The sequence below is a fragment of the Mus musculus genome, chromosome 16, assembly GCF_000001635.26.
Source record: "Mus musculus strain C57BL/6J chromosome 16, GRCm38.p6 C57BL/6J".
NCBI classification, from domain to species: domain Eukaryota; kingdom Metazoa; phylum Chordata; class Mammalia; order Rodentia; family Muridae; genus Mus; species Mus musculus.
This window is the reverse complement of record NC_000082.6, coordinates 89,163,036-89,184,228: the sequence shown is the minus strand read 5'-3', so window position 1 is coordinate 89,184,228 and position 21,193 is coordinate 89,163,036. Positions and strand designations below refer to the sequence as shown.

At 39.6% G+C, this 21,193-nt stretch overlaps 2 protein-coding genes and 1 long non-coding RNA gene across 3 annotated transcripts; all 3 read right to left on the bottom strand.

The window, feature by feature from the left end:
• Positions 1-728: 728 nt before the first annotated feature.
• Positions 729-914, bottom strand: Gm34396 (predicted gene, 34396). The gene has a single exon (XM_006523125.1). The coding sequence runs from the start codon at positions 912-914 to the stop codon at positions 729-731; it is 186 nt and encodes a 61-aa protein (XP_006523188.1).
• An 8,376-nt stretch (positions 915-9,290) lies between these two features.
• 1110057P08Rik lies at positions 9,291-9,437 on the bottom strand. The gene has a single exon (XR_004691319.1). It is a non-coding gene; the product is annotated as an RIKEN cDNA 1110057P08 gene (long non-coding RNA).
• Positions 9,438-14,580: 5,143 nt separating this feature from the next.
• On the bottom strand, positions 14,581-14,739 carry Gm7735 (predicted gene 7735). The gene has a single exon (XM_006523124.1). The coding sequence runs from the start codon at positions 14,737-14,739 to the stop codon at positions 14,581-14,583; it is 159 nt and encodes a 52-aa protein (XP_006523187.1).
• Positions 14,740-21,193: the final 6,454 nt, after the last annotated feature.

Genomic DNA, 21,193 nt, shown 5'->3' with positions numbered 1-21,193 from the left:
AACAGGACTGAATAAACGTGTGCAGAAGGATCCTGTTGCAGCGTCGTTCTTCCTGGCCAGTTGGGCGTGTGCAAGTATATGAAGTAAAAGAAACCCTGTGCACAGTGAGGTTGTGCTTTGTGACACTCATTATAGATGGTAATGTGAAAACAACAACATATCTAGAGATCTCATTTGTGTTAGTTGCCAACATTTAAGTAGCAGACAAAAGGATTTGCTCTCAAAGAAATATCTGTACTTCTAAATTCATAGTTACATCAGAATAGCAGAAATATGAAGATACTAAAAATGTCTACCAATATAAGAATATTTAAAGTGTAGGTTTCAGTCTCTGCCCCATCTTTCTTTCCTTCTCCATTTAATATTGTCACACTTGTTCACAAACAATCACACATTTATTACCAGATATAAATTCACAAACACACATCTCACATTTAGTAAAACAGTAAGAGAAAAGTATTTTCAAGGAAATAGTTTATTTTAAAGCATATGCATGTATTCACAATATGGGAAAGAATGCAAGCAGATCACATTTTACAAAGCATTATGATGACAATAAACAGTTTTGCTGAAAACACCATGCAGTCAAATTAGAGAAGGGGTGTTGGGTAGGCATGTTGTGTTTCATGTATTATTCCTCAGAAAATTTGACTTAAGGTTGGAATTTGTGAAGATATTTAAGAATATGTGAAGTGAAGAAAGTTGGAGTGAGCAGCTGCTGAATCTCCTCAGTAGAAGCCACAGGACCAGTATCTTCTACAGCAAAGTGGGCGGCAGCAGCCATATCCATAGCCACCATAGCCACCATAGCCACAGCCACAGCCATAGCCACAGCCATAGCCACAGCCATAGCCATAGCCTAGGCCTCCATAGCCATAGCCCAGGCTTCCATAGTAGCTGCCATAGTAACACATATTGTCAGGAGTGGAGTGTTCAGAGGAAGACAAGCAGTAGGTTCCTTGAGTTTGAGTGTCACCATCTGCCAAGGGCCTTTTATACACCTGGGTGGTTGTTGGGGAAACCACAGGCATTATAGAGTCTCTAATAAACATATCTCTGCGCTGTGCTACAGAAAACATCATGCTGCATAGCTGAGATACTTTTGTTCCTACCTCAGGATCTCATGGTCACATAGTGGATCTAATTCAATTTTCAAGTTTCTAGGTCATTCTTCATGTCGTTTATAGAGTACGGGACATAAATCATTACATAGTTATCTTACTTTTACATATGTTGTGTTTTTACTATACCAACAAAAGAAGGTCAGGTTTTTTTCCTTCATTTTTTTTATTTTAAGTGAATCTTTCCTTGGGGGGGTTATTGTTTTGTTTGTCTGTTTGTTTTGCGTTTTTTTAGACAGAATCTTATCTGGAGGTTTATGCTTTTTGATTCTTTCTCATGATCAAATAACCTAATTCTTAGTTATATTATTTATTTCTTGTATGTAGTTGGCCTCTTACAGTAATCTGTTTATATGTTATCAGTAAGCACTTTGTTTAATTACAGCTTGCTTTTAAAACCAGTAGAAAATGTAAGACACTTTGTGTTTATCAACTATATGTGTTATGTTCCATTCTAAAACCCATCAGAATGTCTTATATGTGAAATTGTGATAGACATTATGGTTGAGTGAGTGAACCAAGGTATGTCTTTATTATTTATCCACTTCATTTTAAATCATGGTCAAGTTAGCCTGCAGAAAAAATGGACCTATAACTTTTTTAATTTTACTTTAAAAATTAAAACCATTTAATTACGGAAGAGTATCATATATTACAGCTCTGTTACAGAGTTTATGTGTCACATTAAACAAAAATATTAAAACTGTAATACAGGAACCCATCTCTCCTATTATTTATATTTAGATGTTTAAAAATTGATGCTGTCAAATATTTTTTATTCTTTGAAAAGAAAGCATTTATGATATTGAAATTGACAAAATTCTAAGTTGTTTTCAGCACTGGTGAAATGATTAGATGTTTAATAAACAAAAATATGAAGGAAAAATGATTAAAACTACTACAGTATTAATTATTCTTTTATTATTAGGTATTTATTTCATTTACATTTCCAATGATATTCCAAACGTTCCCCACACGCTCCCCTACCCACCCACTCCCACTTCTTGGCCCCAGCATTCCCCTGTACTGAGGCATATAAAGTTTGCACAACAATGGGCCTCTCTTTCCACTGATGGCTGACTAGGCCATTTTCTGATTCATATGCAGCTAGAGACACGAGCTCCAGGGGGGTACTGGTTAGTTCATATTGTTGTTCCACGTATAGGATTGCAGATCTCTTTAGCTCCTTGGGTAATTTCTCTAGCTCCTCCATTGGGGGCCCTGTGATCCATCCATTAGCTGACTGTGAGCATCCACTTCTGTGTTTGCTAGGCCCCGGCATAGTCTCACAAGAGACAACTCTATCTGGGTCCTTTCAGCAAAATCTTGCTAGTGTATGCAATGGTGTCGGCGTTTGGAAGCTGATTATGGGATGGATCCCTGGATATGGCAGTCTCTAGATGGTCCATCCTTTCATCACAGCTCCAAACTTTGTCTCTGTAACTCCTTCCATGGGTGTTTGGTTCCCATTTCTAAGAAGGGGCAAAGTGAACACACTTTGGTCTTTGTTCTTCATGAGTTTCATGTTTTGCAAATTGGAACTTATATCTTGGGTATCCTAAGTTTCTGGGCTAATATCCACTTATCATTGAGTACATATTGTGTGAGTTCCTTTGTGAATGTGTTACCTCACTCAGGATGATGCCCTCCAGGTCCATCCATTTGGCTAGGAATTTCATAAATTCATTCTTTTTAATAGCTGAGTAGTACTCCATTTTGTAGATGTACCACATTTTCTGTATCCATTCCTCTGTTGAGGGGCATCTGGGTTCTTTTCAGCTTCTGGCTATTATAAATAATAGCCACACACACACACATACACACATAGACATACACATACATACATACATACATACATACATACATGTTTATTTTATATATGTACACAAATTCCATGAAAAATTCCCAGGAAATGCTTCAGAATATGCATATAGAGCAATCACAAATGTTTATATGAGAGTCCCACTAGAGTCCAAAGGGAAAGAAAAACAAGGCCTGGAGAGATGGCTCTGCAGTTAAGAGCATTGACTTCTCTTCCAGAGGTCTTGAGTTCAGTTCCCAGCAACCACATGGTGGGACTTACAACCAGCTGTAATCGAATCTGATTCCCCCTTCTGAAGATAGAGCTCTCATATACACAAAATACACAAATCCATTTAATAAGACATGATTTAAGATATCGTTAAGAGAGACAAACATATATGTCAATCCATAAACTTCTATCACATTATATAGGATATTCATAATACATATTTGAAGATTCCAAGCTCACCTCCACAAAATCTGTGACATTTGACTTATAGATAATTAACTCACTGTTCCAACTCCATCCATTCTGCAGCCATTTTCACAATTTCATTTCTCCTATCAGTTATATTCCATCCAGTTGTGCAAATATAACATGAATTCGATATTCATTTATCTGTAGCTGCACAGATACAGCTGCTTGCATAGCATAGCTGGCCATATTTTTGTTTGTTTTTTTAGTTTTTTTGTTTATTTTTTTCTTTTTCCTTATTCTTTTTCTTCAAGAATCTGTGATATGCCTGTCAGCTGAAGTATGTGTTCTGGGAATCAGCTGTTATTCTTTGTTCTCCATTTCCTTCCTCTTGGTGTCTAGGCTCCTCTGCACCCCACACTGGAAGGATGAAGTGGAATCCAGAATGGGTAGGGTCTGCAGGATTCCAGTCAGGCTGGGATTGAGTACAGCATCTAGAAGTAGTCTTCTGTTGGGAATTGATTCTAAGGCTTTGTCTTAATTAGGCTCCCAAAAGCTGTACTTCTAGACCTGAGGATCCCTGCCCCCAATTGGCTTTGATTGGTAATAAAGAACTGCCATATAGCCAATGGCTGGGTAGGGAGACTGAGGCAGGACTTTTAGATTGCTTGGGCAAGAGACTAAAGGAGAAAAGGAGAGACAGAGAGGGAGGGAGGGAGGGAGGGAGGGAGGGAAGGAGCAGGAGAGGGAACGGGGGGGGGGGAGAGGGGCAAGGGAGAGAGGGGGTGGGAGAGTGGGAGATGGAGGGAGAGAGAGAGAGTGAGAGAGAGAGGGAGAATCTTTATAATGGGGAAGCAGAAAGATGAAACTTAAAGGCCCACCAGCATATAAGAATTGGGAAAGTGGCCCCTAGAGGTCTGGGGTAGCAGAGATGAAAGATGGAATTTAAAAGATGTCAACTCAAGAATACTGGAGGGGAGTGTTTGCTAGCCATAGGGAAGTTTAAAAGTGCCCACCTTGGACTGAAGAGATGGCTCAGTGGTTAAGAGCACTGACTGCTCTTCCAGAGGTCCTGAGTTCATTCCCAGCAACCACATGGTGGCTCACAACCATCTGTAATGGGATCCAATGCCTTCTTCTGGTATATCTGAAGACAGCTACACTATACTCATATAAATAAGAAAAATAATTTTTAAAAACTGCCCAACCATTGAGCTAGTCAAGGCATATTAAAATTAGCTGGTGTGAGTATGTTTTTCATTCTTGAATCCAGAGCTTTTGGGCAGGTGCAGCCTATATGACCTGCTGGGAGCAAAGTGGATTAACTAATTCACTGCTACAGCCTTCTCTGAGGATTTTTGTGTAACAACTCTCTTACAGGATCTTAGCTTGTATGCATACCTTTACTTGAGGCAAACATTGGAGAGTACAAAGGAATTTTCAGAGTGGATTTAAAATTCACTGGCTAGAATTTAAAGTCCTGTGAGTGCCTCATTTGTGTGGAGAGACAGTCTATGAATCCCAGGTACAAAGGGTTCTCATGAGGAATGAGGCAGTTGAACTTGTATGTTTGCCAAGGACTACTCAACTACTCAACCATTTCCAAGTAGAGGGTATTGGGGGTTGGGCCCCTAGACAAGATCAGAGAAGAGGAAGCCCTGCTGGTAAAGGGATTCCTCCCTTCATTTTTCATTAATCTCAGAGGAGCTATACAGACATGGTAGATGGAGATCTTAATTATCTCGCTTTCCCCCACAAGATCCTTCACACCAATTTCTACAGTGGTATACTAGTTTATAATCCAACCAACTATAAATAAATATTTCCTGTTCTGCAAGTCAAAAGCAGTATTTTTAGTCAACTGTATTTTTTATTTTATCCATTATGACTAAAGAAGTTTCAATGGCATTTGATTCATAAATTTCTCAAATGACCAATCATACTAAACAATTTTAATGTTTCTCTATCACTTATATGTCATCACTTGAGAGAATCCTTTTGAGTTCTATACTCTATTTAATATTTGGGTAATTTTTTCCTTGATCTTAGGTTTTTTAATTCTTTGTGTATTCTAGTTACTAACCATCTCTTTGATGTTTAGAAGTTAAAGCTTTATCATGTACTGTGTAGTCCTCTTTACTTGAATGAAGGTGTTCTTTATTCTACAGAGCTATTGAGTTTTATGAAGTCAGATTTATGTTGTTGCTCTTAAGTCTTTAATTATTTCCTACAGTGCTTTCTTGTGGCAGGCAGTTAATATATTTCTTCAGATTTCATTGATCAGTGCATCTATTTGATTATTAGTGCCATAATCATATATAAAAATATATTATATATATTTTGTACATATGTTACATGCACATAGCCTATTACTACTATCCTGATTTCTATAAGTTTTTAATACCATGATACACCATCTACTTTCAATAGATGTATTGATCAATAGAATTTTGTGTGTGTATCTATCTATCTATCTATCTATCATCTACTATCATCTATCTATCTCCAAAATGGTGTCATACTATATTGGACCAACAATACCATACCCATAGAACACACCATAGGCTAATAAATCAAAGTCATGCTCCAGGAATGGGTTATTTCTTTAGGAATTCTTGACCAGTGAGGTCCCATAGACCTACAAATATTACAGGCTGCTGCCAATGCTACTTTTAGTTCCAGAATCTGGCCACAATCTGCTGACAAAGAATTAATTGAGCCACAGGACATGGAGAACTCAAGTTTGTCCTGACCTCATAGCTTCACCACCAGTATAATGTTCATTGTGCTAAATGGTAGTAGGCACAATAATGGAAAATAAAATGCATGATCTTTTTTTAGTTACCTGTGAACTCTGTGAAGTAGATAGATGACTAGAATGTAAATACATGAGCATAGCTGGAATAGGAACATGAAGAGTTTGGGAGTTTACTACTTTCTGATTGAACTTAAGCTCACAGAACACATGCAATCCAACATGGAGTCATTATTTGGACAAGATCATGCAAATAGACCTTAAGAGAGATTCTACTATGGCTATTATGACAAATGGAATGTATATTGTTTACCTTTAGATTGGAGAACCTCCCAACTTTGACCAGCAGTATGCCAATTTGGAGCATACTGTAATTATCACAGAGATACCAAATGACAAAATGCATAGAATAAGACTTGGCATTTTTAGCTCTATTTGAGGAAACAAGCAATGACTACAAGGAAGCTGTTTTCTAGATACATCAGGGAGCTGCTCTTATGAAATCACAGAAATTGTGGAAGAATGTACAAAACCTGTGCAAGCTCAAGCCAGAAACATTTAACATGCTATCAGCAGGTAGGCTCGCATTCCTAATTTTAGGTAAGTAGCTATTGCCATTTGATAGCTGTTAGGATGTGGAGAGTCAGTTTCTTTTGTGATGTGGCCTTAGGTAGATCAGCTAAACTTCAGGTGATGGCTACCCATCCTAGAGAATACAGGTATCTTAATTGGTCGTGATGAGATTAAGGAAAAATAAACAGTACATAAAGAATGTTGGGCATAAAATGTTTGAGTCAGAGAAGAGAAGGGAAAAACCCTATGAAATTCATTGAAATAAATTTTATGGGATTCTCTAAGAACTAATGAGAAAAAGAATGCACAGTTAAAAGATTCTTTGCTCATTCTCATAAATGATTGGATGAGAGTTCAAAAGGTCAAGCTCAGAAAGAAAATAGAAAAGTCTGATTTTAGCCATCTATCAGGTTCTTCATAGCAGAACAAAACAGAGACCTTTTTACTTTTTACAAAAAATAAAAGTCCAACACCAAAATTCATGTGAAATATATACAAATAAACAGAATAAATAAAAGTGATTGATATTAAAGTAAAGAATCCTCATAAAAGTTTTCCTAAAGAAGATCTACAGATGACCAAAGGTGAATTTTCAAAAGTATAAGTTAAAGTCACAATGATTTTGTTACATATAGTTATTAATAAAGAGGATACTGGAAAGAAAATGGGTGTTAGAGAACACATGACATCAAGGAAACCTCTACACTATGAGACTGTGTATGGTGACACTCATTATAGAAGGTTTTGTAGAGTCTGAAAAATGTTTAGAGAACAAACTTGTATTAGTGCTCTAAATATAAGTTGCAGACTAAAGGATTTGAAATGTCAGGAGCCACCTAAGAGAAACTAAAATCTAGTAGGTGATCTTCCTGGGATTGTTCTGCCATGGACTGTAAAGCTATGACTTCCTTTTGGCAAGTCTGGGGAGATTATATTTGAAGAAAGATTCCTGCTATTAATATGCTTTTCCTGTTATTATTAAATATATAATAATCACTAGGTACTGAACCACTCTTTTGAACAGATTTCTGCAGACCTACGAAGATGTTGTACTGTACTGTAGTGATGCTATATAGACAAATAGATAATTATTCTATAGAATTTCTGATTTGATTCAAATAATTTTAGGAGGAAAGTTTTTAGAGATTGTCTTAGTCTTTAAGAAGATGAATAAATTTGGAATCAAGACTATAATGTGCCCCCTCCTCATAATAGTAAGTAAAGACTGAATAATAAGAAATACAATGAGCTTTCATAGTTACACTTAGAGAGAAATAGACTTGGGACAAATTTGCATCCAAGGGAAAACATTTAGGTCCAAGGATACAGTCACAGGTGTTTACTATGATACAGCAAGGTCATGCAAAAACTTTTGCTTTGAACTTATAATGAGCATATAGAATGAAAGACTGCTTTGAACATATTATCAACATCCCTCCGTAACTCCCATTTTATGTAACATTTTATATCTGGTGTAATTTTCTAAAGAAATTTTTGTCTAAGAAGATATAAAAAGACTAGAGGAAAGAAATAAAGCTGTTGGTTGGATGGTTTGGCATGGGGTGCTCTGCCCCATCCACTCATCCATCCATCCATCCATCCAAATGTATATGTCTGTTTGTCTCTATGTATGTGTGTATGCACATGTATCTATGTAAGCATGCATGAATACTTGTGGAGTTGATTGTGACAAATGGTAGGGCCTCTTCAGAATGTGGGTGTAGGAATATATATGTATCTGTGCATACGCCTGTATAAACCATCTGAGTTCCTTTTCTTTTCTTCCTCTCTGGTTCACAAAGAGTAAACCAGCTTAGCCAGACAGGCTTCTGGCTGACTAATAAGAGAAAGGAGCACTAGCAATAAATCCTCCTACTTAATCCCCTGCTGTTTTACTATGAGGTGCTAAACACCAGAGACTATATTCCCTGGCCTCAGAGAAACTCAGGCAGGTTAACTAACAGACTTAAGACAGGTAAATGTTTTATTGTAGAAAAGGCAACCCTAAATGTCTCATAAGACCAAATCTTGGCTGGTCAACACTCTTCCCCCATGGCTACCTTAAAGAGAAAAACCTGAAAGAAGAACCACTGGAGTTGACATCTAGCAAAGAAATATCTTCACTTGCAAATTCATAGTAACACCAACCACAATAGCAGAAATATGAAAATATCAAAATTGTTCACCAATAAAAGCATGTTTAAATAGAATGTTTCCTTTTCTCTGCCACTTTCTCTCTTTCTTTCTCCCTTTAATACTAACACATTTGTCCACAAAAATAAAAAAAAATCACATTTGCAATCAAACTGCTATAAATTCAAAAGTATACATCTCACATTTAGGAAAAAAATGAGAAAAGAGTATTTTCTACACATTACTTTATTTGAAGCATATACATGGAATGGGAAAAATAAAAACAGCTCACATTCTAAAAGGCACTATAATGACAATGAAGAGCTTGGCTGCAAATATTTATGCAACCAAGTTGGAGAAGAGGAATATGATGGGCATGTTGTATTTCACTTATTATTCCTCACAGAGTTTAAACTAAGGTTGGAATTTATGAAGATATTTAGGATCATCTGAAGAGAAGGAAGTTGGAGTGAGCAGCTGCTGAATCTTCTTAGTAGAAGCCACAGGACCAGTATCTTCTACAGCATAGTGGGCGGCAACAGCCATAGCCATAGCTACCATAGTCACATCCATAGCCACAGCCTAGGCCTCCATAGCCATAGCCCAGGCCTCCATAGTATCCTCCATAGTAGCACATGTTGTCAGGAGTGTCAGTAGTTGTCTGAGAAAGACAAGCAGTAGGTTTCTTGAGTCTGGGTGTCACCATCTGCCAAGGGCCTTTTATATACCTGGGTTGTTGTTAGGGAAACCACAGGCATTATAGTGCCACACATCTTTGTACTGTGCTGCAGAAAACATCACGAGTATTGAGAGTTACGGGACAGACAATGCTGCATAGCTGAGATACTTGTGTTCCTGCTTCAGGATCTCATGGTCAAATAAAGGAGCTGACATAGTTTTCAGGTTTCTAGGAAATTCTTCATGTAGTTTATTAAATACAGCTCATGAGTCTCTCAGATCATAGAAATCATTACATAGTTTTCTTCTTTTAAAATAAATGTTGTATTTTCATTACCCCAATGAAGGAAATTCAGTGTTCTCCCTTCATATTTGTTAGTTTAAATGAATCTTATCTTGAGGACTATGTTTATTGAGGCTTTCTCATGAACAATAAGGTTATAATTCATTGTGTTATTTGTTCCTTGGTAGATAACTGTCATCTTATGTTAATGTGTTTGTATTTATTCCTAAGAACTTTATTTTATTCTACCTTGATTTTAAAATCAACTGAAAATATAAGACCACTTCTATGCATAAACTCTATGTGTTATGTGTTTCCCTTTGAAAGACCTTGTGAAGGTTTTGTAGGTGTCACTGTTAAAGGCATTATGGGGGAGTGGTTGAACCAAAATACTTATAATCTTCTGTTAAAATTGTAGTCAAATTAGCTTTGCAGAGAAAAGGTAAGCATAAAACTTTATAAGTTTGTCAACAACTGAGGAAATGCATCAGTGGATAAGAGACTATTGTTCCCTTATATGGTCGATCTCATGGGAATAAAGTAAGTAGATCATTCAAAGAACAAGATAAAATGTGTTCATTTGGCAACTATACCTATCCATGCATTTACTCAAACACAGATGTGTTTACACCACACACATATATTACACAGAAATATGTACATACATGTGTACATACATACATATATACATATGCACATGCATATAAGCATACAAAATACCTACTCACAGAAATTTTATGGACAATTGCCAGGAGATGCTTCAGTATATGCATACATAGCATGCACAAAATTTAGATGGAATCACCAGTATACTCCCCTCAAAAACAAAATCAAAACCTAAACAAAAACAAATTGTATAGACTCTTTTAAAAAGGCCAAGCTAGGCACATGAACTATTTCTCAGTTTATAGCTGATGGAGAAAGTATTGATATGAAAGGTGAAAGACATCACCGACAAATTCAAACTTCAAACATTTTGCAAATTTATAAAAATACATGTTATATAACAAAATATTTGTAGTTTCACATTTAGTTTGGAACTTTTCAAAGCAACAGTGTATATAAATGAGGAAACATCTTGGTACCTTTTGAACAATTTCGTGAAAAGGCTTCCTTTTGATTTTGCAGTGTCCAATTTGAAAATCTTTGGGCCTGCAAGTACTGTCAGTGGTATAATAGTGATTATTAGCTAAGAAAACCAGCCATTTATCTTTTCTTCTGTCTTTGTGTTTGTCTGTCTCTCTTAGATTTTGGAGACAGGGTTTTTATGTGTAAGAGTCCTGGCTGTCTTGTAACTAGCTTTGTAGGTCAGGCTGGCCTCAAACTTACAGAACTCTACCTGCCTCTCCCTCTCCCAAGGTGGAATTAAAGGTTTGTCTGCCACATAAACCAGTTTTTTTAAATATATATAGAAATATAAAGAAAGAAGAGATCAGGCAGTTTCAGAGTGGTTTGGAAATCTGCTTACCACTGCAGAAGCTTGCATCACACACACACACACACACACACACACACACACACACACACACACACACAATTTTTTATTCACTTTGTATCCCAATCAATGTCCTCCTCCAAGTCCCCCTAGCCCCATACCATCTCCCCTTTTCCTCTGAGAGAGTAGCACACCCCCTAGTATCATCCCCAACACGGGCATATCAAAGTCTCTGCAGGGCGAGGTGCTTTTTCTCTTACTTAGGCCAAGCTAGGGGAACTGATTCCACAGTCAGGCAGCAGCTTTAGTGACAGCCCCTTTTCCATTTGTGCAGGACCCACATGACGAATGAGCTGCACCTCTGCTACATATGTGTGCAGGGCCTACTTACAGCTTGTATATGCTCTTTAGTTGGTGGTTAAGTTTCTGAGAGCCCCCAAGGATCTAGGTTAGTTGATTCTGTTGGTCTTCCTTAGAAGTTCCTTTCCCCTCTCAATTCTTCCCCCAGCTCTCCCTTAAGAGTCCCCAAGCTCCATCCAATGTTTGACTGTGGGTCTCTGCATTTGTCTGGGTCAGCTGCAAGGTGAAGTCTCTTAGAGGACAGCAACACTAGGCTCCTGTCTGCAGGCATGACAGAGTATCATTTACAGTGTTAGGGACTGGTGCTTACCCATGGGATAAATCTCAAGTTGGGCTAGTTATTGGTTAGCCATTTCTACAGCCTCTGCTCCATCTCCTGTTCCTGAATTTCTTGTAGGCATGATAAATTTTAGGTCAAAAATTTTGTGGGTAGGTTCATGTCCCCTATTGGTTCAAAGGGGTTCCTACTTGGCTACAGGAGGTGGCTTCCTCAGGTTGTATATCCCCAGTGCTGTGAGTCTCTCTAAGGTCACCCCCATTGATTCTTGTGACATATTTGGGGAATATAGCCAGAAGTGGTACAGCTGGGTCTTGAGGTAGAACTATTCCAAGTTTTCTGAGAAAACACCAAATTGATTTCTAAAGTGGCTATACGAGTTTGCACTCTGACCAGCAATAGAGGAGTGTTCTCCTTGCTCTTTGTCCTCACCAGTATGTGCTATTGCTTGAGTTTTTGATCTTCGCCATTCTGACCAGTGTAAGATGGAATCTCAGAGTCGTTTTGACTTGGATTTTTTTCTGATGACTAAGGCTGTTGAAAATTTCTTTGAGTGCTTCTCAGCCATTTGAGATTCCTCTGTTGAGAATTCTGTTACCTCTGCATCCCATTTTTAAATTGGGTTATTTGGGTAGCTGTTGTCTAAATTCTTGAGTTCTTTATAAATTTTGAATATTAGCTGTCTTCAGGTTTCCATTTCTGTAAAGAGACACCGTGACCAAGGCCCTGTGAACCAGAAAAAGGTTCCGTTGTTTGGAGTTCTTGAACATCAGGCCCATGAACCTCTAAATATTACAGGCTGGTGCCATGCTGTTGTTTACATCTAGAACAAGACTGCAAGACCCTGTTGATGAAGGATTAATTAAATCACAGAACATGGAGAGCTCAAGTTTGTCCTAGCTCGAATCCTCACCTTCATTGTGTAGCTTTTTTAGTGCTGAATTGTACTATGGACAGTACTGGAAGATAAAATACATGATCATTTTAAAGTACCTGTGTACTGGATTGTTAAAATGTGTACATAGCTATTATAGGTACATGAACACCTTAGTAGTAGTCTACCCATTTCTTATTAAATTTAAGTTCACAAGACAGATGCAAACTAAGCTGGAGCCAAATTTGGACAAGAACATGAAAACAGACCCTAAAATAGATTGTCCTACTAGTATTCTGCTAAATAGACTCATTTTAGATAAACTTTTAAAGATATTACTGTATTCTTAGATTAGTGACCCTTTTAATTTTGAGCAGATACATTTCTTATTGTAGTAGACGGTGATGATCATAGAGCTCCCACACTGGTTAAAATACAGAGAATAAGACTGTGGTATTCTCAGCTCTACTTTAGGAAAGAATGGATGACTACAAGGAAACAATATTTTTCCAATATAGGCAGCTGCTCTCATGAACTCACAGAGGTTGTATCAGCATATACAAGACCTGTGCAAACCCATGTCAGAAATTTCCCAGCATGATATCCAGAGATAGGCATGCATTCCTACTCTTATCTAAGTAGTTGTTAGCATTTGATAGCTATTCAGATGTGTAGAGTAGTTTCTTTAGGGGATTAGCCATGGGTAGGCCAATTATACTTTCAGATAATAACTAATAGGCATTTAGATTGCAGGTTATGAGTTTCAGGGAAAACAAAGGACATAAAGAATACTTGGCATTTAATGGGTGAGTCTGACTAAAGAAGGTAAAATATATGAATTTTATTGAAATACATTGCATGAGATTTTCTAATAACTCGTGAGAAAAAAAGAATTCCTAGTGCATATTCTCATAAATAATTGGATGTGAATTTCAAAGCTCAAACAACAGAAAGAAAATAGGAAAGTCTGATTGTGTCTATCTAAGTGATTCCACATAGAAGATAATACACACAGAATTTTATACAAATAGGAAGTCAAAAACCAAAGTTTATGTGAAATATCTACAAGTAAACAGTATAAATAATTATCTGATAATAAGATGGAGAATCATCACAAATATCATCCTAAAGAAAATCTACTGAGGACCAATGGTGAATTTCTAAAATTTTAAGTCAATATGACTGTTCCATATATTTATTGATAAAATGGACATTAGGAAGAAAATGGGTGTTAGAGAACACATGAAGGAAAGAAAAGCCTACCCAGTGAGATTGTGTATGGTGACACTCATTATAGGAGGTACTGTGGGGACTACAAGATATTTAGAGAACTAACATATTAATTCTCCAAATTTAAGTTGCTTAAGAAAGATTTGATCTCCAAGAAAAATCTGCACTTCTAAATTTGTTGTAGCATCACAATAGCAACATTATGAAGATAGTAAAAATGTTTAACTATTGGAAGAAATTTAAACAGAACGTTTCCTTCTCTCCACCATCTTATCTCTAACAGTCACATTTAATCACAAGCGCACATTTGTACCCAAACATATAAAGTCACAAACATGCACCTCACATTTAGTAAAACAATAAGAAAAAGTATATTAAAGGAAACACTTTATTTTAAAGCATATGTATATATTCACAATACGGGAACAAATGCAAGTAGATCATATTTTACAAGTCATTATTACAATAATAAAGAGTTTTGGGGCAAATATCCATGTAATCATATTAAAGAAGGGGAATTGGGTGGGCATTGTCTGTTTCATGTATTACTCCTCAGAGATTTCTAAGTTAAAGTTGGAATTCCTGAAGATATTTAAGAACATTTGAAGTGAAGAAAGTTGAAGTGAGCAGCTGATGAATCTCCTCAGTAGAAGCCATAAGACCAGTATCTTCCACAGCACAGTGGGCGGCAGCAGCCATATCCATAGCCACCATAGCCACAGCCATAGCCACAGCCATAGCCACAGCCTAGGCCACCATAGCCATAGCCCAGGCCTCCATAATATCCTCTGTAGTAGCACATGTTGTCAGGAGTGGAGTGTTCAGAGGAAGACAAGCAGTAGGTTACTTGAGTGTATGTGTTACCATCTGCCAAGGTCCTTTTATACACCTGGGTTGTTGTTAGGGAAACCACAGGCATTACAGTGTCACATCATGAGTGTAGAGAGTTACTGGACATACAATTCTGCATAGCTGAGATATTTTGTTCCTACCTCAGGATCTCATGGTCACATAATGGATCTGATACAATTTTCAGGTGTTGCTTGTTGAATAAATCCCATACTTTTGTCAGATGATGTAAATCAATGCATAGTTTTTTTCCCTTTTACATATGTTGTGTTTTGATTACCTCTGTCAAAGGAGGTCATTTTTTTCCTTTTTTTTTTTTTTGGTTGTTGTTGTTTTCAATGAGCATTATATTTCTTGTGTCTTTATCTGTTGGGAGCTGCGCCCACATTCGCCGTTACAAGATGGCGCTGACAGCTGTGTTCTAAGTGGTAAACAAATAATCTGCGCATGTGCCGAGGGTGGTTCTCCACTCCATGTGCTCTGCCTTCCCCGTGACGTCAACTCGGCCGATGGGCTGCAGCCAATCAGGGAGTGACACGTCCTAGGCGAAGGAGAATTCTCCTTAATAGGGACGGGGTTTCGTTTTCTCTCTCTCTTGCTTCTTACACTCTTGCTTCTTGCACTCTGGCTCCTGAAGATGTAAGCAATAAAGTTTTGCCGCAGAAGATTCTGGTCTGTGGTGTTCTTCCTGGCCGGGCGTGAGAACGCGTCTAATAACAATTGGTGCTGAAACCCGGGACGAGAAAAAACTCGGGACTGGTGCAAGGAAGATCCCTCATTCCGGAACCAGAACTGCGGGTCACGGTTATGAAGTGTTCCCACAACACAGACTGTTGAGAAGGATTCAACTGCATGAATTCAGAACTTTTCAGCTGGGGAACGAGAGTACCAGTGAGTATAGCTTTACGAGGTAAGCCTGGCCTTGAACTTTCTAAGGAAATTCAAGACAGTCTATCAGAAGTAAAGTGGAAAATGTTTGGCCTTGAATTTTTTCTGGTGTTAGGAGCCCTTTTGTTCCTTTTCACATGTTATCAAGTGATTAAGATAGGGCTGAAAATTCTAGAGGAAATTCAGGACAAGCTATCAGAAGTAAAGTGGGGAGAGAGAGTAGGAGCAAAGAGGAAATATGGTACACAAAATAAGTATACAGGCCTTTCCAAGGGTCTTGAACCCGAGGAAAAGTTAAGGTTAGGTAGGAATACCTGGAGAGAGATTAGAAGAAAAAGAGGAAAAAGGGAAAAGAAGAAAGATCAATTAGCGGAGGTCTCTAGGAAAAGGAGCCTGTGCTCATCGCTGGATGGGCTCGGGGAGCCAGCTCTTGGTAGCTCTGAATCAGATGATGAATTCTCCTCTGAAGAAACAGACTGGGAGGAAGAAGCAGCTCATTATGAGAAAAAAGGGTACCAGCCAGGTAAAGTGCTAGCTAATCAGTTAAGGAAGCCAAAAGCGGCTGGCGAAGGCCAGTTTGCTGATTGGCCTCAGGGCAGTCGGCTTCAAGGTCCGCCCTATGCGGAGTCCCCGCCCTGCGTAGTGCGTCAGCCCTGCGCAGAGAGGCAATGCGCAGAGAGGCAGTGCGCAGACTCATTCATTCCCAGAGAGGAACAAAGGAAAATACAACAGGCATTTCCGGTCTTTGAAGGAGCCGAGGGTGGGCGTGTCCACGCTCCGGTAGAATACTTACAAATTAAAGAGCTTGCCGAGTCGGTCCGTAAATACGGAACCAATGCTAATTTTACCTTGGTGCAGTTAGACAGGCTCGCCGGCATGGCACTAACTCCTGCTGACTGGCAAACGGTTGTAAAAGCCGCTCTCCCTAGTATGGGCAAATATATGGAATGGAGAGCTCTTTGGCATGAAACTGCACAAGCGCAGGCCCGAGCAAACGCAGCTGCTTTGACTCCAGAGCAGAGAGATTGGACTTTTGACTTGTTAACGGGTCAGGGAGCTTATTCTGCTGATCAAACAAACTACCATTGGGGAGCTTATGCCCAGATTTCTTCCACGGCTATTAGGGCCTGGAAGGCGCTCTCCCGAGCAGGTGAAACCACTGGTCAATTAACAAAAGTTGTCCAGGGACCTCAGGAATCCTTCTCAGATTTTGTGGCCAGAATGACAGAGGCAGCAGAGCGTATTTTTGGAGATTCAGAGCAAGCCGCGCCTCTGGTAGAACAGCTAATCTATGAGCAAGCCACAAAGGAGTGCCGAGCGGCCATAGCCCCAAGAAAGAACAAAGGCTTACAAGACTGGCTCAGGGTCTGTCGAGAGCTTGGGGGACCTCTCACCAATGCAGGCTTAGCGGCCGCCATCCTTCAATCCCAAAACCGCTCCATGAGCAGAAATGATCAGAGGACATGTTTTAACTGCGGAAAGCCTGGGCATTTTAAGAAAGATTGCAGAGCTCCAGATAAACAGGGAGGGACTCTCACTCTTTGCTCTAAGTGTGGCAAGGGTTATCATAGAGCTGACCAGTGTCGCTCTGTGAGGGATATAAAGGGCAGAGTCCTTCCCCCACCTGATAGTCAATCAGCTTATGTGCCAAAAAACGGGTCATCGGGCCCTCGGTCCCAGGGCCCTCAAAGATATGGGAACCGGTTTGTCAGGACCCAGGAAGCAGTCAGAGAGGCGACCCAGGAAGACCCACAAGGGTGGACCTGCGTGCCGCCTCCGACTTCCTATTAATGCCTCAAATGAGTATTCAGCCGGTGCCAGTGGAGCCTATACCATCCTTGCCCCCGGGAACCATGGGCCTTATTCTCGGCCGGGGTTCACTCACCTTGCAGGGCTTAGTAGTCCACCCTGGAGTTATGGATTGTCAACATTCCCCTGAAATACAGGTCCTGTGCTCAAGCCCTAAAGGCGTTTTTTCTATTAGTAAAGGAGATAGGATAGCTCAGCTGCTGCTCCTCCCTGATAATACCAGGGAGAAATCTGCAGGACCTGAGATAAAGAAAATGGGCTCCTCAGGAAATGATTCTGCCTATTTGGTTGTATCTTTAAATGATAGACCTAAGCTCCGCCTTAAGATTAACGGAAAAGAGTTTGAAGGCATCCTTGATACCGGAGCAGATAAAAGTATAATCTCTACACATTGGTGGCCCAAAGCATGGCCCACCACAGAGTCATCTCATTCATTACAGGGCCTAGGTTATCAATCATGTCCCACTATAAGCTCCATTGCCTTGACGTGGGAATCCTCTGAAGGACAGCAAGGGAAATTCATACCTTATGTGCTCCCACTCCCGGTTAACCTCTGGGGAAGGGATATTATGCAGCATTTGGGCCTTATTTTGTCCAATGAAAACGCCCCATCGGGAGGGTATTCAACTAAAGCAAAAAATATCATGGCAAAGATGGGTTATAAAGAAGGAAAAGGGTTAGGACATCAAGAACAGGGAGGATAGAGCCCATCTCACCTAATGGAAACCAAGACAGACAGGGTCTGGGTTTTCCTTAGCGGCCATTGGGGCAGCACGACCCATACCATGGAAAACAGGGGACCCAGTGTGGGTTCCTCAATGGCACCTATCCTCTGAAAAACTAGAAGCTGTGATTCAACTGGTAGAGGAACAATTAAAACTAGGCCATATTGAACCCTCTACCTCACCTTGGAACACTCCAATTTTTGTAATTAAGAAAAAGTCAGGAAAGTGGAGACTGCTCCATGACCTCAGAGCCATTAATGAGCAAATGAACTTATTTGGCCCAGTACAGAGGGGTCTCCCTGTACTTTCCGCCTTACCACGTGGCTGGAATTTAATTATTATAGATATTAAAGATTGTTTCTTTTCTATACCTTTGTGTCCAAGGGATAGGCCCAGATTTGCCTTTACCATCCCCTCTATTAATCACATGGAACCTGATAAGAGGTATCAATGGAAGGTCTTACCACAGGGAATGTCCAATAGTCCTACAATGTGCCAACTTTATGTGCAAGAAGCTCTTTTGCCAGTGAGGGAACAATTCCCCTCTTTAATTTTGCTCCTTTACATGGATGACATCCTCCTGTGCCATAAAGACCTTACCATGCTACAAAAGGCATATCCTTTTCTACTTAAAACTTTAAGTCAGTGGGGTTTACAGATAGCCACAGAAAAGGTCCAAATTTCTGATACAGGACAATTCTTGGGCTCTGTGGTGTCCCCAGATAAGATTGTGCCCCAAAAGGTAGAGATAAGAAGAGATCACCTCCATACCTTAAATGATTTTCAAAAGCTGTTGGGAGATATTAATTGGCTCAGACCTTTTTTAAAGATTCCTTCCGCTGAGTTAAGGCCTTTGTTTAGTATTTTAGAAGGAGATCCTCATATCTCCTCCCCTAGGGCTCTTACTCTAGCTGCTAACCAGGCCTTACAAAAGGTGGAAAAAGCCTTACAGAATGCACAATTACAACGTATTGAGGATTCGCAGCCTTTCAGTTTGTGTGTCTTTAAGACAGCACAATTGCCAACCGCAGTTTTGTGGCAGAATGGGCCATTGTTGTGGATCCATCCAAACGTATCCCCAGCTAAAATAATAGATTGGTATCCTGATGCAATTGCACAGCTTGCCCTTAAAGGTCTAAAAGCAGCAATCACCCACTTTGGGCGAAGTCCATATCTTTTAATTGTACCTTATACCGCTGCACAGGTTCAAACCTTGGCAGCCACATCTAATGATTGGGCAGTTTTAGTTACCTCCTTTTCAGGAAAAATAGATAACCATTATCCAAAACATCCAATCTTACAGTTTGCCCAAAATCAATCTGTTGTGTTTCCACAAATAACAGTAAGAAACCCACTTAAAAATGGGATTGTGGTATATACTGATGGATCAAAAACTGGCATAGGTGCCTATGTGGCTAATGGTAAAGTGGTATCCAAACAATATAATGAAAATTCACCTCAAGTGGTAGAATGTTTAGTGGTTTTAGAAGTTTTAAAAACCTTTTTAGAACCCCTTAATATTGTGTCAGATTCCTGTTATGTGGTTAATGCAGTAAATCTTTTAGAAGTGGCTGGAGTGATTAAGCCTTCCAGTAGAGTTGCCAATATTTTTCAGCAGATACAATTAGTTTTGTTATCTAGAAGATCTCCTGTTTATATTACTCATGTTAGAGCCCATTCAGGCCTACCTGGCCCCATGGCTCTGGGAAATGATTTGGCAGATAAGGCCACTAAAGTGGTGGCTGCTGCCCTATCATCCCCGGTAGAGGCTGCAAGAAATTTTCATAACAATTTTCATGTGACGGCTGAAACATTACGCAGTCATTTCTCCTTGACAAGAAAAGAAGCCCGTGACATTGTTACTCAATGTCAAAGCTGCTGTGAGTTCTTGCCAGTTCCTCATGTGGAAATTAACCCACGCGGTATTCGACCTCTACAGGTCTGGCAAATGGATGTTACACATGTTTCTTCCTTTGGAAAACTTCAATATCTCCATGTGTCCATTGACACATGTTCTGGCATCATGTTTGCTTCTCCGTTAACCGGAGAAAAAGCCTCACATGTGATTCAACATTGCCTTGAGGCATGGAGTGCTTGGGGGAAACCCAGACTCCTTAAGACTGATAATGGACCAGCTTATACGTCTCAAAAATTCCAACAGTTCTGCCGTCAGATGGACGTGACCCACCTGACTGGACTTCCATACAACCCTCAAGGACAGGGTATTGTTGAGCGTGCGCATCGCACCCTCAAAGCCTATCTTATAAAACAGAAGAGGGGAATTGAAGAGATTTTACCCCGAGCACCAAGAGTGTCTGTGTCTATGGCACTCTTTACACTCAATTTTTTAAATATTGATGCTCATGGCCATACTGCGGCTGAACGTCATTGTTCAGAGCCAGATAGGCCCAATGAGATGGTTAAATGGAAAAATGTCCTTGATAATAAATGGTATGGCCCGGATCCTATCTTGATAAGATCCAGGGGAGCTGTCTGTGTTTTCCCACAGAATGAAGACAACCCATTTTGGATACCAGAAAGACTCACCCGAAAAATCCAGACTGACCAAGGGAATACTAATGTCCCTCGTCTTGGTGATGTCCAGGGCGTCAATAATAAAGAGAGAGCAGCGTTGGGGGATAATGTCGACATTTCCACTCCCAATGACGGTGATGTATAATGCTCAAGTATTCTCCTGCTTTTTTACCACTAACTAGGAACTGGGTTTAGCCTTGATTCAGACAGCCTTGGCTCTGTCTGGACAGGTCCAGATGACTGACACCATTAACACTTTGTCAGCCTCAGTGACTACAGTCATAGATAAACAGGCCTCAGCTAATGTCAAGATACAGAGAGGTCTCATGCTGGTTAATCAACTCATAGATCTTGTCCAGATACAACTAGATGTATTATGACAAATAACTCAGCTGGGATGTGAACAAAAGTTTCCGAGATTGTGTGTTACTTCCATTCAGTATGAGAAAT

Bases quoted from the DNA above. Each gene is read 5' to 3' on its own strand.
- Gm34396 (XM_006523125.1), bottom strand. From the start codon at position 914: ATGTGTTACTATGGCAGCTACTATGGAAGCCTGGGCTATGGCTATGGA.
- Gm7735 (XM_006523124.1), bottom strand. From the start codon at position 14,739: ATGTGCTACTACAGAGGATATTATGGAGGCCTGGGCTATGGCTATGGT.